Source organism: Typopeltis vanoorti, chromosome 20 (genome assembly GCF_054136105.1).
Source record: "Typopeltis vanoorti isolate ZY-2024b chromosome 20, IOZ_Tvanoo_1.0, whole genome shotgun sequence".
In the NCBI taxonomy this organism is placed as follows: Eukaryota; Metazoa; Arthropoda; class Arachnida; order Uropygi; family Thelyphonidae; genus Typopeltis; species Typopeltis vanoorti.
The window spans coordinates 81666123-81682388 of NC_143568.1; the positions used below are offsets into that span (position 1 = coordinate 81666123).

At 34.8% G+C, this 16266-nt stretch overlaps 1 protein-coding gene across 5 annotated transcripts in view; it reads left to right on the forward strand.

The window, feature by feature from the left end:
• LOC150095598 (small glutamine-rich tetratricopeptide repeat-containing protein alpha-like) overlaps positions 1-16266 on the forward strand; it is a 279209-nt gene that overhangs the window by 95437 nt on the left and 167506 nt on the right. For all 5 annotated transcript variants that reach the window (XM_090410599.1, XM_090410600.1, XM_090410601.1 and 2 more), the window contains exons 5-6: positions 5512-5611; positions 12261-12365. In XM_090410599.1, coding sequence (XP_090266725.1) covers positions 5512-5611; positions 12261-12365 — 205 coding nt within the window. The remainder of the gene's footprint in view (positions 1-5511; positions 5612-12260; positions 12366-16266) is intronic.

Here is a 16266-nt window from a genome sequence, read left to right on the forward strand (position 1 = left end):
AAAGTGAATAAGTGTTCCGTGATGTCAATGACCAAGCCATGAATTTTTAAACATGGAAGTAATTTTAAAACAAAACATGGGAAAGGGAATACCACTGTTTATGACCGGTCATAAAAATTGCCTGCAAGCCAATTACAACAGTTGGCGGCGTATCCTCTCTTCTCAAAAACTGAACGAAATAACATCTGTGCAGCAAATGTCAGTGACCAGTCAGCAAGGAAGTATAAAGAAAATTTTTCCACTGAATTTGAAGATCAAGGCAGTTTGCATCTGGTTCTCAAATCTAGTAATACTGAATACTTTCTTCGCAAGTTCGTATTGTAGGGTGAAAGTGCTTGTTTCGAAACCATAGTGCCGTGATTTTTTTAAAAGTAATAAGCCTACAGATTTAAATATTAATATGAATAAGAGACAAGGGACTTTGTTTAATTTTGGTGTTAAGTTAAATCTCTTATTGAAGGTGTTTGTGATGCAACAGATAGTGATTCATCCACCTCCAGCCTACAAAGCAATCTCCAGGATATACAAAAGAAGGGGAAAACTACCAGCACACAGGAGAAAAAGTCTGCATTCACTCGTAAGTACTTATAATAATATAAATTTTTGGTGATCAGAATGGGATATGTCAATGAAAATCAGCACAAATTAATTTAATGATGTTGGTCTGAGGAAACTACAATATACTACAAGATTTCATTAGTCCAGTGATTGATAACTGATTTAAGTATAATTTTATATTTCTCAACATGTCACACCAGTGTACTAATACTCTTTATGATTATGCCATAATTAATTATTAATATTGTAATGTAATAATTAATTATTAATTAATTAATCATTAATACGTTACAAAACAACCAAGGTGTTCTGCGAAAATTTCAGCATTTGTGAAGTGTTCCGTCATAGGAAAAATCTGGGAAACAAACACTGCCCTAGATAATGTTCACATTACCTTTCAGTTAAAGTTGAAAAATAAAAAATGTGCTCTACACTTTAACTAAATGTAAACTAATTGGTTAATGTACACATTAATTAAATATCATTAGATAAAGTTCAAATTTTATCTCAAACACACACAAAGATTACCTAATGAGTATCTATTTTCTCATATGATGTATTTTATGTATGCAATTTACTGTCAACAAGTTATATCTTATTTGGGTAATGTTAGGTTAGATGAGGTGAAGTGACTAGACACTTTTATTAGAAAAATAAAGAAAATACACACACAGACAAAGAGATTAGTGTACCAAGAAGGAAGCATAGGATTCAACTGAAATTTTATTGGTGTAATGATACATGTGAGTGATGCACATGATGGCAAAAAAAGAGCTGAAGGACAATTACAAAGGGATCTGTGGTACGCAATCAGGTCAGCATCAATAGCACGTTGCACCGCCACGTGTGGAGTTACATGCTGCAATATAGTCCAGCATGGTGGCGAACAGACACCTGATGTTGTCCTGCGGCAGACTGGCCCACACGTGTTGGTCGCTGTGCTCCAAATCCCAGATATTGTGGCACGGTGGGGGCTGGCGTTTCAGCTGCTCCCAAACATGCTCGAAATAGGGGGACAAGTCTGGGGAGTGGGCAGGCCATGGAAGTGTCTGTACACGACGTAGGCAAGCTCTGGGCTTGCAGACCACGCTCTGGATACTCGCCACAGAATAAGATGGAAGAAAGCCACACTAATACACCGCAGCAAGTTCAAGTATGAAAGACTATTCATGGAATCAGCCTCGGCCCTTAGGAACATGCCAAACCTCAACAAATTCGGATGCATGAAACTGCCCCAAATTTGGGAAACTTTTATCAGAAGAACTTCAGCCCAAAGGCCAAGAACTACCAATATAGCCTGCCAAGGGGCACCATCAGGACTTTAGGAAAACGCTAGCTTCCTAGCTTCAGTCTCATTTGCTGTTATTAGTACTTGTGTGCACGTGTCTTTGTAGTAAGTTCCCAAGAAGATGGCAACGTGACATTTGCCGAAATATCGGAAAGTATATATTAAAGTTTATTTAATCTATATTTCTAGTATATGCTGTCAATTCCTTAAATATTAGTTATCATGTTTAACCAGCATATAAGCCTCTCAACAAGAATAATGTGTACAAAGTAAAATAAAATTTACATATTTAAATTTTAAATCAAAGGACAAACATTTAAAACGAAAAACAAATTCAAAATTGAAATTACTATAAAATTAATTGCAGGCATCCTTCTGACAATTCAGAATAGTTATTTATTAGTACAACTTAGCTATTGATGACATTTCGAATTTCACAGTAAATTATTTTTACGGCATGCACAGATTGCTGTAAAGCATTTAGATTTGCAGTCACACTTTCGATTCCTATCAAAGGAACAAAATTTGTGCTCTGGATACCAGAATCCTGAAGAATCTTTAAAACAAAATTGGAAATTATACGGCCTTATTAAATGGATACAATCCAAAAACAACTCAAAAAATGATCAGTCACTTCCCTACACATCAACTCAGACAAGAAGAAGCCCATAGGATTGCTATACCATAAGGCATTGCTGAATGTCCCTCAAAAATTATGAAGAAATACAAACTTGCCACTACCTTTAAACCACTCAACCAGATCCACAATTTGCTACCTTCTCTAAAAGACAAAATCTCGCCTATGATGCTACCTAGCTTATACAAAGTTCCATGTTCTTATAAGATGCCTTAATATAGACAAACAGGAAGATCTGTAAGTAAACATGTCTCTGAAAATCAAGTCCACATCCATCTTATCAAACTACACAAATCTGGCCTCGCACAACATGGAGTTAAAACCCCTAACCATAGGATTCAATAGAAAAACACCAAGCTGCTACATAGATTCTTATATGAATGTGAGCGTTTAAAATGCTGAAGCTGTATGTCACAGACACAATCTATGTAGCATGACTGTCTCGCTATCCCAAAATTCTGGGAAATTATTATCCTCAATTGTATAAAATAAATTTATCTGATATATTTTGCTTTGCTTTATGCGGACGATGTTATACTTCTAAATAAATCCGCTACAAGTCCGCAAGATTCCCTGACTAAATTGAATAACTGTTGTAAGGGTGCTTAAGGGTCAAAGCTGTATAACTGAAAGGAGATCTCCACATAGCCTTTAAAGGAATGCAGAGAACCGATTGGACATTAGGTCTAATCGGTTCTCTGCATTAGGATTGGACATTAGGTCAGAAGCCCGACCAGGGCTTCTGGCCTAATGTCCAATCCTCACCTTCTCATAGTGCACCCTGTTGGGTATCTACCTGGATACTGAACGAACGAGGATGGGCTGGCAATTTGGGATTTAGCTCACCAAATTGTATTCTTATTGGCTTAAACCAATATACAAAATGATGGTACAACATGACAAAATTTTATGCCAGCTGGGGCGTTGCCGGGTTAAACAAGGCCCCCGTTGTTTTCGCCAGGGAAACAGGGTGAACAGCGAAGAGTCAGCTACTGGAACAAATCTGAAATCACACCCCAACTCAACATCACCAGAGTTAACGATCGGTACTATCAATATAAGAAGCTGGAATGGCAAAGAAATGGAGCTAGCTGAGGAATTAGATAAGTACCAGATCGACATAATAGGGGTGACTGAAACAAAAAAGACAAAAACTGGTGAGATCATTTTTGAACAACAAATACCAAATGATATATTCAGGCAATGACAATCAAGGAAAACAAGGCGTTGCCATAGTATTCAACACTAAATACGAGACTCATCTTCTTGAATGGCAGGCAGTCTCAAGTAGAGTGATGTGGGCAAATATCAGACAACTGCCACCATCTCATATTCCTAAACCAGTTTCCAGAAATGAAACCCTACTTACCTGTGCCAGCGATTGACTAAATTAGAACTGGCTAGGAAAAAAACCTAGAAAAAGTTTCAGTTGACTAGAATTGATGACTAAAAATCTATAAAATATAAGAGTGTCATTCAAGGATGATTTCTTCATTGCTCAAAGGCCTCCCAACTAATCACTGAATATTGATACTCATTGATGGAAGTTTTTTACTTGGCTATACTACCAAATATATAATTGATACACATTGTTCCAAATCAAAAGTAGATCTCTTTCTTAGCCTACATCACCACACTGGGCATGTCATGGAATTCTTTGGATAACTTTTACTGATCAGATATTTTGAATAAGTTACTCTTGATTACTTACATATAGAGCTATAAGGCTTCATCTAATCTGTATATATACATGGCACTTTGCTTGGTTTTGGCACATAGACCTGCTGAAAAAGTCGCTGTTCTGTGGTTCTTAAGATCTGTTCATTCACTGAAAATGCCATGATGAACTATGGCCTCCCTTTATATTTCCCAATTAATGCTGGAATGTATTGATAGGAATTTTTACCTTCCCTTCTCTGACTTATCTTTTGCTGAACTCAAATCATATAGTATTGTTGATAATACACTTCATTTGTTCATTCCTCAGACAAAATTTTACAAAATTTTAAAATCTGCAATAAACATAGTATTGCTGATAATACACTTCATTTGTTCAAAATTTCAAAATCTGCAATAAACATATAGTATTGCTGATAATACACTTCATTTGTTCATTCCTCAGACAAAATTTCAAAATCTGCAATAAACACTGATCTTCATGTCATTCTTCAAATTTTTTAGGACACTTTATCAACCTTATCTTTAAAAAAACACCCAGATCCTCATACAGAATCAGATCTTTTTTTTTTTCTTAGGCTTGCATTTTTATTTCTTGGCAAAAAACTTCACATTCGTTCCTTTCAGTCTCCAAAAACAATTCTGTTATTCTGTGTTCATGATGTTGTTTTTCATTTTTCCAGTTGCCACACCTATACAAATCCTAAATCTTCACAACTTTAAATATTATTTTCACATTTTTTTGATGCATCAGACTTGCATGGAAATTGATTTCAGATGATCTGTTTCAGTTTTGTGCATTTTCTTTAAATTATTTTATATCTGTTACTTTACTAAACCAACATTCACCATTCTTCAACTTTCTGCTAAACCCATAACAACATAAGCAGCATCTGTTCAACACCCATTCACTGCTCACTGCAAACCCACTAAACTAACTTTTTATCCATTCTGCTTAACTTGGTATCTGAAACACCCTTCCTCATCAGATGGTCCTCATTGCAACTTCTATCTGTTTGAAAAGAATATCACCAATTTGTTCCTTTCTTTCCTCTCAGCTTCTGCACACCTGATACTAGTGTGGTATAGATCATATAGAATTATGTGATCGATATGTTGATCCATAATATAATAAAATGAATAAATTTCTATTTCTAATACCTGTTCTTCCTGCATTTATAATAGTAGATTGTTAGATGTCATTTGACATTGAAGGCATGAAAATCACAAATGCATATTTTAAATTATTAGCTGGATTTTATTAAGTGAATGCATTTTTAAATATTTTGGATTGCTTTTCAAAAAACATTAATATGTTATATGCATTGTTTAAAGTTAGAAAAAATTTCAGGTAATAATTTGCTAAAGACAGACAGGTATAAGGAAGCTATCGATTGTTATACAAAGGCTATTACTATAGATGGACGGAATGCAGTATATCATTGCAATAGGTAAGAGACATCTGACTGCTATTAAAAAATCATTAGTGATATACTTTGTGCTTGTGTGTGTAATTTTTATGATATAATTATTATTTATAATAACACTTGCCAGCACAACTCAACCTGCATAGCATAGTTCAGCAGTTATCTATATAAGGATATCCACAAATAGTAATTTAAGTGTTATTGTCTTTGTTTAGAGCTGTGTAGAAAATTTTTTATTATTGTGAAGCTAAGATTAAGTTTTCATTTTAATAATTGCTAACCAGTAGGGTAGGCTTCAAAAATACTGCAAAATAAAGAATACAAGTCAGTTATTAAATTATTTTATAACATTATTGAATGAGAGATCTATACATAAATAAAATCCATGGAAGGGCAGCAGTAGCAGCAGCACAATCTGAACATAACAACAATGAACAAGGCGGCTCGTCTGGCCTCGTGCATAGAGCGTATGAACTGGACAATTCACGGTAGAAAACGGTACTCTGGAGCAATGAATCAAGGTTCACCTGTTTCCAGTCTGATGGCAGGGGGTAGTTGTGGAGGCAGCTTGTTGAATGCTTGTTACCTCAGTGTGTTGTACCAACAGTAAAGTTTGGTAGTGTAGGAGTAATGGTGTGTGGTGCATTCACCTGGCTTGGAGTGGGATCACTATTCCTTGTTTCCATGAAAACAGCTCACTTTGATATTCTGAATAATCAGGTGCTGTGGAGCTTTTATGGAATGACCCGTGTTACTATCAAGACAACAATGCCACAGCTGCAGCTGTTATAGAGAGACATAAGGAGATGGATATTAAATGACTACCCTGACCTGCACATAGTTCTGACCTCAACCCCATCATTTGCCTGTGAGACGAATTGGAGCGGAAATTGGGATCCAGAGTAGTGCATCCTCGATCTGTCGCTGAACTCAGTGCATCTTTAATGGAGGATCTGCTGTATATTAGTGGAAAGCCTCCCTCAAAGGGTGCAGGCGGTGATCAAAGCCATATTAGGATCCTCTTGCTGGTATCAACTGCTAAAGTGTCCGGAAAATTATTGGTAGATAGTGTGTGTGTATGTATGTGTGTGTGTATATATATATATATATATATATATACAGGGTGTTCGGGATAAATTTGACAGTTTCGTAAGGAAAAAGAAAATCTTCTTTGTATCTATTAAATTTAATGAATTGACAAAAAAACATTACAGGCAGAGTTAATTACAATACTATCAACAAGATTTACTCAAAATAACCACCATTAGCATCGATCACAGCTTCAATTCTGCTTCGGAACCTCGAACAAGCTGATGCTACAGTCTCCCTGGGAAGGGCCGCAAAAACTGTTTTAATTTTATCCATTAACTGGGCTTTTGTATTACTGGAAGTGCGATTGGTGTCTTTTTCAACTGCGCCCCATACAAAATAATCCATGGGGTTAAGGTCTGGGGAGTTTGGAGGCCAAACATTTGGACTGGTGAAGTCGTAGAAATTTTCAGACAACCATTTTTGACTTTTCCCAGAGGTGTGGCAAGGGGCCGAATCCTGCTGCCATACATACGGCCTACCATTGGCTACCCTTGTTATCCAGGGCTTGACTACAGTTAGCAACTCCACGAACAAAGCCCGAATTCCAATGCCAGGGTTCTTCAACACCTGTTCCTGCAGATTTGCGAGGAATTCTGCTGTACGAACGCAATCAGATCGTCTGCTAGGGATCTTTCTTCTTGCTACATCCTCGTAGTCACCATTGCAAGTCTCTAGTTCATGCCTGATTGTTTTTACTGTATTCAGGGAGCATTGGGCAGCAGTCGTAATATCCTTATTTTGATGGCGGGCACGAATCATCATGATACAAGTTATTCTCTTCCATGATTCAGGTGGGTTCCAGCTATCCATCCTTTCTGACATCTTGTATATGAATGAAGAAGGGTCCAAACTTTTAAATGAAGAGAAGTGTGTGTTAATACATGTAACTTTCGGAAAAATATAATTAATTATAAATATGTCAAATTTATCCCGAACACCCTGTATATATCAGGGTTACCAAGTAAATTTTATAAACTTGGTAATTTAACTCCTAATTCCAAGTATGCAAACAATTAAGTTTGCTCCTGAAACATAGTTCAAGTCTAAAGATGGTACAACACCAGAGCAACTCATTGTAAAAGTGGGTAAAGCTCTGATCACTATTCTTAGTATTTTCCATAATGTAAAGCACATCTCACTAAAAGATGTATACTGCAATACATTATGGATGGGGTCACTACCCAGACTGGTTTCAACCTTTTCAACAATAAATACCAAGGTTTTAGCAATACAGAGCGTTATCAACTTTACCTATAGAAGTTGCTGCAAGGTGGTTTTATTTTTAATAAGAATCTCTGGAGGAGATATAGATGTAATTTATTTTTTAACTTGGGGATATTGTATATTAGGGTTACCAAGTAATTTTATGAGCTTGGTTATTTAACTCCTAATCCCAAGTATGCAAACAATTAAGTTTGCGCCTGAAACATAGTTCAAGTCTAAAGATGGTACAACACCAGGGCAACTCATTGTAAAGGTGGGTAAAGCTCTGATCACTATTCTTAGTATTTTCCATAATGTAAAGCACATCTCACTAAAAGATGTATACTGCAATACATTATGGATGGGGTCACTACCCAGACCAGTTTCAACCTTTTTTGAGGTCTCCTCAGTGAGTAGCTAGACCCTAAATACCAAGGTTTTAGCAATACAGAGCCTTAGCAACTTTACCTATAAAGTTGATAAGGCAAAAATTATACTATTAAATAATCTTTGTACGTGAGTTTTTTTTTTTTTTTTTTGGTTATTAATTTTGTATCGATATATCTACTCATGGTATACCTCTTTTAAAACTTAAAAAAAAAAATTCCTCCACTTCTACCTTAGTAGAACCTTCTACTAAGGTAGAAGTGGAGGAATTTTTTGATGCTTTAGAGAAAGCAACTGACACAATGAAAAAGGAAAAGTTGGTCCTTGTTGGGGATCTAAATAGCAGAGTAGGAAATGATTGTCAGACATACAAAAAATATTTTGGGAAAATTTGGAGAAAAGAGCAAAGCTAATAATAATGGCAAATACCTGTTGGAATTCTGCTCAGGACATGGACTGGTTATTACTAACACCATTTTCCAACATAAAAATGTGCACAAATTCACATGGGGAGAAGAGGCTAGGAATAAGAAAAGTCTCATTGACTATGTTATTGTTGATAGTGATGTTTTCTCCCTGGTGCAGGACACCAGAGTGTACAGAGGATTTGAAATTGGAAGTGATCACTATTTAGTTTCGAGCAGGATAAAATTGAATTTCATATTGAAAAGAATAACACGTAAGAAAGTTTTAAAGCGAATAAAAGTTGAGCAACTCTCAGTTGTGAACTTTAGACTAAAATACACAAAGATTATTGAAAAAAAAATGAAAGAGTTTGAGAACAGTAACCAAACCTTGGAGATTCAGAGGCAAGCCTTGAAGAAAACACTGATTGATTCAGTCAGAGAGGCATATGGTGAGGTTGTCTACAAGGATTGAAAAATCAGAACTCCATGGTGGACACAGGAAGTTAAAGAGGCAGTGAAGGAAAAGAAGAAAGCATATCAAAAGTTCCTGGCAAATAAGTTAGCTTGTGCTCTTAGAGAATACAGAGACAAATGTAAGAAAGTGAAATACTGTGTAAAACTAGCTAAACAAAAGTCATGGGAGGACTTTGGCAAGAAAATAGAAAATAAATATCAATAAGGTGGTAAGATATTCTGTAGGTTGTTGAAGAAACTTAGAAATGGAGAAAAGATTGCTGTAAAAGGAATTAGAGATGATAAAGGTGACATGAAAGTGGGAGAAAAAGATATCCTTGAAGTATTGAGTAATTAATTCAAAAAAATGCTAAATGAAACAAGCAGTGATAGCACAGTCGTAAAAAAACACTCATCAGGCATACAATCAGGAATACATATCCATACTTGAAGTAGGAAAAGCCATCAAAGGCTTGAAATGTGGAAAGGCAGCAGGAGTAGATGATATTTGACCAGAAATGCTGAAGTATGGTGGTATAAAAGTCTTACAGTGGCTGCACTGCATAGTTCAGAAAGCCTGGACCGAGGGACAAATTCCCGATGATTGGAGTAGAGCTCTCATAGTACCCATATATAAAAAGGGAAATAAAACCGAATGTGAGAATTACAGAGGTCTTTCACTACTGAGTGTTCCTGGCAAGATCTATGCAAGTATTCTTGAGAAATGGTTGAGAAGAATTGTGGAAGAAAAGCTTGGTGAATAACAAGCTAGATTTGGGCCAAATAGAGGCTGTCAGGATCAGATCTTCACTTTACGACAAATAGTTGAGAAAGCATGGGAATATAACAAAGATCTATATTTAAGTTTTGTCGATCTGGAAAAGGCATATGACAAGGTGCCAAAAGAGAAGCTATTCAATACGCTACACTTATATGCTGTCAATGGGACATTATATCAAGCAATACTTTGTCTTTATTTGAGTTGTAAGTCAGCAGTTAAAATTTAAGGAAGTACAGGAAGATGGTTTAATGTTAAATCTGGAATGAGACAAGGATGTACATTATCCCCTCTGTTATTCATTATCTATATGGATCACATTATGAAGGAATGCGGTATTAAACCTGATATCAAAATTGGAGATGTTAATGGCTGCTCTTTGCGTTATGCGGACGAAGTTATACTGCTAAATAAATCCGCTACAAGTCTGCAAGATTCCACGACTAAATTGAATAGCTGTTGTAATAGATATGGTATATAGGTCAGCAATAAAAAGATAACAAAGAAATAACAATGAAAATAGGCAGAATCGTTGAAAATGTCAACTGCATTGTGAACGGAGAACCTATGGAACAAGTAAAACATTTCAGCTACTTAGGCACGATTTTTAGTGAAGATGGTAAAATTAAATATGGAAATGGACAACAGAATCAACAAAGCTGGTATGCTAGGAAGTCAATTGAATAAATTCATATGGAATAAGAGAGAAATTAGTCTGAATTCTAAATTAGCTGTATAGAAGACGGTGTGCAAACCAGTTTTAACTTATGGATCTGAGAGCTGGGTCAGAAGTAAAACACTTGACCAAAGACTGGAGACCACAGATATGAGAGTCCTGAGAAAGATTAGAGGCATGAACAGATGTCATCAATGGCAATATCATATTAAAAATGAGGATATTAGGAAAGAACTTAACATTGTCAGCATCCAGGAATGCATTAGCAGAGCTAATCTCAGATGGTATGATCACTTAAATAGAATGGGCGAGGAATGATTAGCAGAACAAGTGTTCTCTGCTATGTTGGCAGGAAAACTACCCAGAGTAATACCAAGAAATAATAAATTGATACTGTACAAAGTGTCTTAGACGATAGAAATATAAAACCCGATAATGTTGGAGTCTTGACAAGTAACAGACTGATTTGGAGGAAAATTGTAGATAGGAAGTTAGTAATGATGTACATTTTTCATGTAGTATTATCATATCCTATACACATGGCAGGAATTGATGATGATGAATGAGCAAAATTAGTTATAAATATCTGATGATCTGTTTTTATTCATATATTTTTTTTATATGATTCCACCATTAAATATTCTAAACCTTTTCATACATTTAGTACTGGCTATCAGGTACTGAACTTTTTTAAATCTCTTCAGGTGTCCATTAAATGGGTAATCTCAGATTAGGTGATAAGAACTGTAGGGCTTTCACAAGCATCATACTACAGTGGAATTCTAATCTATATCTATATCTACTTAGCCAAATGTTTTGCAATTATATAGGATGTGAAGTAATTTTTCTCTATTGACAGAGTCAAACACTTGCTCATAACAATAAAATAATAATTATAATGGACAGTCTTTTTCCCTTGATTATTTCTGCAGCTGAATGTAGAATGAAAATATAGTTAGTATATATTTTATTCCCAAATCCAGCTTTTCCTTCTGCCATGGATGGTATATCCTGGTTATTCAGTTCTCCAGTATTATAATAAAAAAAATGTGTGTGTGTATAGTAGAAGTAGTTATTCAGTAATTCTTCTGTTGTAGGGAATAGTTCAAAATAGCTGATATTGTTGGTAACCGGTGGGTAGTGTACTGAACACTGGAAAGTGTGATGAGCACCAAAGGAGGCTCACATTATCAAAGTGTATTCAAATTAGATTTATCTGAAATATAATGCTGTCCGAGTACTCATTCCAACTTATTTGTGTATGTTTCTTCACTTAATTATATATTTTTCTTGTGATCAGATGTGTACAGTTGAGATTTATCTGAAATATAATGTCTGTCCCCTTGGATGTTACGCTCAGTGGCTTGTCTGATAGGGTTGTTAATATAATATATTATGCATATAGAATATTGTCAGTTGTATGTGTTCTTCTAGCCTCTCACTCCTGTATGAGACTGGCTAACTCTCCTTCACTTGAAAAACCTTGATAGATTCTTCACATCCCAGATAGGATCCAAATTCTGGTCTTTCCAACCAAAGAGCATTGTAGAAACCAGCTGAATTATGGAGGCTGTTATATTACACACCCATGCACACAATATGTTTTTTACACAGTAGTTTTCACATTTGCCCAGTTTTAGAAAAGCAGTTTGTTAAAGCTTATTTTCTGTGTTCTAGGGCAGCTGCTTATAGTAAGCTCAACAATTTTGCAGCAGCAATTGAGGATTGTAGGCTTGCTATTCAAATTGATCCACAGTATAGCAAAGCATATGGAAGAATGGGGTGAGTATATTCTATAGATTTTTGTTGTTAATAGTATTAATTCAGCTTTAATTCTTATGTTCAGTTTATCATACTGAATTTTCACATACAGTGGCATATTCTTGGATGTTACAAGAACTATACTGTCTAGAGTATATTATTCTCAAATGATTTTATTTTTTATCTTGTTTAACCCACCATACCTTTTTTTACATAAAGTGTCATTTATCTTAATATAATTTTAATTCTTCTTGAAATGTTTTTTAACACTGGATTTGCAAGATATGTTATTAAAAATGAATGGAATTTAGTACCTATACTGTTAGTGATGTCTAAAACAAAGATACAGCTTTCCTGTTGGTCCTGTGAAGTGTTATCTTCATCCAGGAGGTAGAACTATTCCTTAGAACAGATCTCTACCTGAGATCTGTTCTGAAGGGGGGGGTTCCAGGAGGGGGATAAACCCCTCCACCTCTGTAAAAGGCTGACTAAGTGAGAAAAAAAAAAGTGAACATTTATTCACTTTTTTTTTTTTTTTTTTTTTTTTTTTTTTTTTTTTTTTTTTCCCCAATCTGAATTTAAACTCAGAGCTTTCCAGTCAAAGGGCTCTGTTGAAACCTAGGCTATGGAGGCTCTTCCTTTTGCTACCCTTTTGTTATTTCCACGTAATAGTGATGAAAGCATCAAAGGTCTCAAATGCCATCCAGAAGTTTTTGCTGAGAAATCATCCAGTATATTATTGGCCACATGGAGAATGTTAGCAATTAAAATTTTAATCCCCACTAAATTCATGTGCATTATAGTATACATCTTAAGATTTGGGGGGGGGAAACAAAAAAACCCACTAAACTGATATTGTACATATTGTCAATGTTTGAACACATTCCATGGAAAACTTCAGAGAGGCAAATGCTGCTTTTTTATAATTCTTAGACATTGTATTTTCTGAGTGAAACTAGTTAAGTAAGCATTCAGCTGTCCATTCTATAATCTCTTATTGTCAACTTTCTGATTGCATGTTTTTGTGTCATGGTGGATGGATTTTTATTCTCTGACTTTGCAACTAATGCTGGACTACTTAGATTCCATTATTTCGGAGTTTTTTTGTTTGTTTTTTCTGTACATCAGCAATTTTATCAGTTGAATACAAAATTCAAATACAATCATCAGTTTTGTTGATGCCTGTACCTTGCATTTTTCTCTCTCTCTCTCTTGCACACACATTTGACAAACTTCATGCTATGCATGAATATAACTTTTTGAATATTTCTTCAACCTTAGTAGAATTCTTTGGTCAGATTCCGATCAGTGCTATAAAAGTTTTAACTTATCTTATTTTCCAAAAAAAAAAAGGGGGGGGGGACTTCTAGTATAACATTTATCAGCACCAAAATCTGTAGATGAGAAAATATTTCTCAGAAGAGAAATGTTTTCTCATTTCAGTATATTACTGTATTTCAGACAATACAGTAATCACACTAATAAACTTTTATGAAAAGCACAAATGTTTTGTACTGAAATTAACAGTACATCATCAACAAGCACTTCAAAGAACAAGAATACAACATAAATACAACAGTTGGTTTACTGATTAAAATAGTTGCCATGTGCTACAGAGATAATATTAACAATAAAAATTAAAAAATTTAAATACAAGTCAGATATCTTAGTTAGTTTTGACATTGTTTCTCTATTTACTAACATTGTGTTGTCTGACACTATTGGATTTCTATATAATGAACAATCAGGATATTTCAGCTGGAAAAACAAGATCTGTGAACAGATTGAAGGCACTGCCATGGGTAGCCTCTCTCCATCCTTGACAAACTGTTATTTTAACCATCTGAAACATACCTTATTTTCATCGATTCATCCCCAACCTTCTCTGGTTTCACTATGTCGATCATATTTTTGCTATTTGATCTCATTCCAAAAACAAATTCGCCACTTTCCTATATCAGATCAATACCCTTCACTCATGCATCCAATTCACAATGGAAAAAGAAAATGCTGATAGTTTACAATTTTTGGACATCCTTCTTACTTGCACAGCCTCTTGTACTTTGTCAACCACTGTTTATCAGAAACCTACCTTTACTGGCAGATATATACATCAAAAGTCTGTTCATCACATCTCCCAAAAAATCAATGTTACCAAATGGTTACTTAGTAGAGTGCATAACGTGCTCTTCTCTCTCTCTCAGGCTTACAACTAGAACTTATCACTGTCAAAACTTTGTTGGAATTAACTGGTTACAACCTTCATTAAATGTAAAGGATAATTGACCCCAATATGTTCCAACACCTAAATTCTTTTTTACACTGGCCTAACCCAAAATAGAATGATTCTCTCTCTTTCTCCCCCCCCCCCCAAGTGTTTTGAGATTCTTATCTTATGTAAATATGAAAATATTTTTTTCTTTAATATTATTTCTGTAGTACGTGGCAATCATTTTAATTGGTAAATCAATTGTATTTACCTTGTATTCCTGTTCTTTGAAGCGCTTGTTTCCACACACTAATGATGTATACTGTTAATTTCCATATGAAATATCTCTGCTTTTCATTAAAGTTTATATCTGTGATTATTGTATTGTGTTCATAGTTTGATTGTTGTGCAGCAGGTACCTTTAAAAATTTCTCTTATAACTAAAAACCAGTAGAGGCATGTACATTGTCTCTAAACAGGTGTGAACTCTGTACACACCATCTAACCATTGACTACTGTTTTGAAATCAGAGAATGGCTTTAGGAGCTCCATAAATATTCTTGGCTCAGTGCAGAACACAACAAGTGATAAATCCAAATTCTCTCCTCTACTTTTCCAGGCATGTGTACAGTTTATGCTATGTGCATTTTCTACAGATATTACTGTGCTCATGTTCATTAGACTTGGCATTGCTAATTGCTTAGTATCCTCCATATCTGTTAAGATACAACCAGTGCGTAGCCATCACTGGATGTGTCTTAATAGATCACCAAGCACATTTTTCTTTCTTTCCTTTCACAATCTCTATTGCCATCATTTGGAACAACCTTGCATTATGAGTTTATTTTTATTATTATATGGCGCCTCTCTGGAGTTTCAATATTCACTGAATTCTACGTAATCCATCCTACAAACATGTTTTTGCTCGTTATTTGCATGTGTTCTCATCCAGTTGGCTTGTTTTGTAGGAGGAAAACCTGAGTTCTGAGATAGGAAAAAATCTTCTTATGCAGTAGTGTTTTTTTTTTTTTAATTTAATTTTTATTTTTGTTATTTTGCAGGGGGGAAATTGTTAGTTATTATGGTGACATGCCATAATAACCACAGTTTTGAATATCCTTTTGTTCTGTTGATTAAATCAAATGCTTTTGAGAAATCTGCCTTTCTTGCATTTTATATATATATATATTTTTTTTTTTTGTAAACTCTCAGATAACTTGTTGACCACTTGCCAAGAGTTTCCTCATTTCCAGGACTGCATCTTTAACTTCTTGATTCTATCATGAAATAATCATTTTTTTTTTTTCTATCTTTGCAAAGAAGTTCACTGGATGCCTCCCCAGTTAAATTAATTAATGCTTTTTTTTCACAATTTGTCACTGGGTCTCTGAAGTTATTGTTTTCATACTCTTTTACTTTCTCTGTAATAATATTTGCATATTTCAATATACAGTTCACCTCTGAAAGCTGCTCAGTTCATCCCTTTTAAAACCTTTGTATAGATATATATTTTTATTTTCAATATGGTACTCATTTTTATCCTGCTAAAATTAAATGATAATTATTTCCTATTTCAAATTACCCATATACCCTCATATTATGAACTGGTCGGAAGCTATCAACTGTTAACGATAATAATCAGAGTTTTGTTTTCTTATTTCGTGCATGCTTTCTCCACATTAATTTATGCATATTTTTGTAGCAATCAAAATA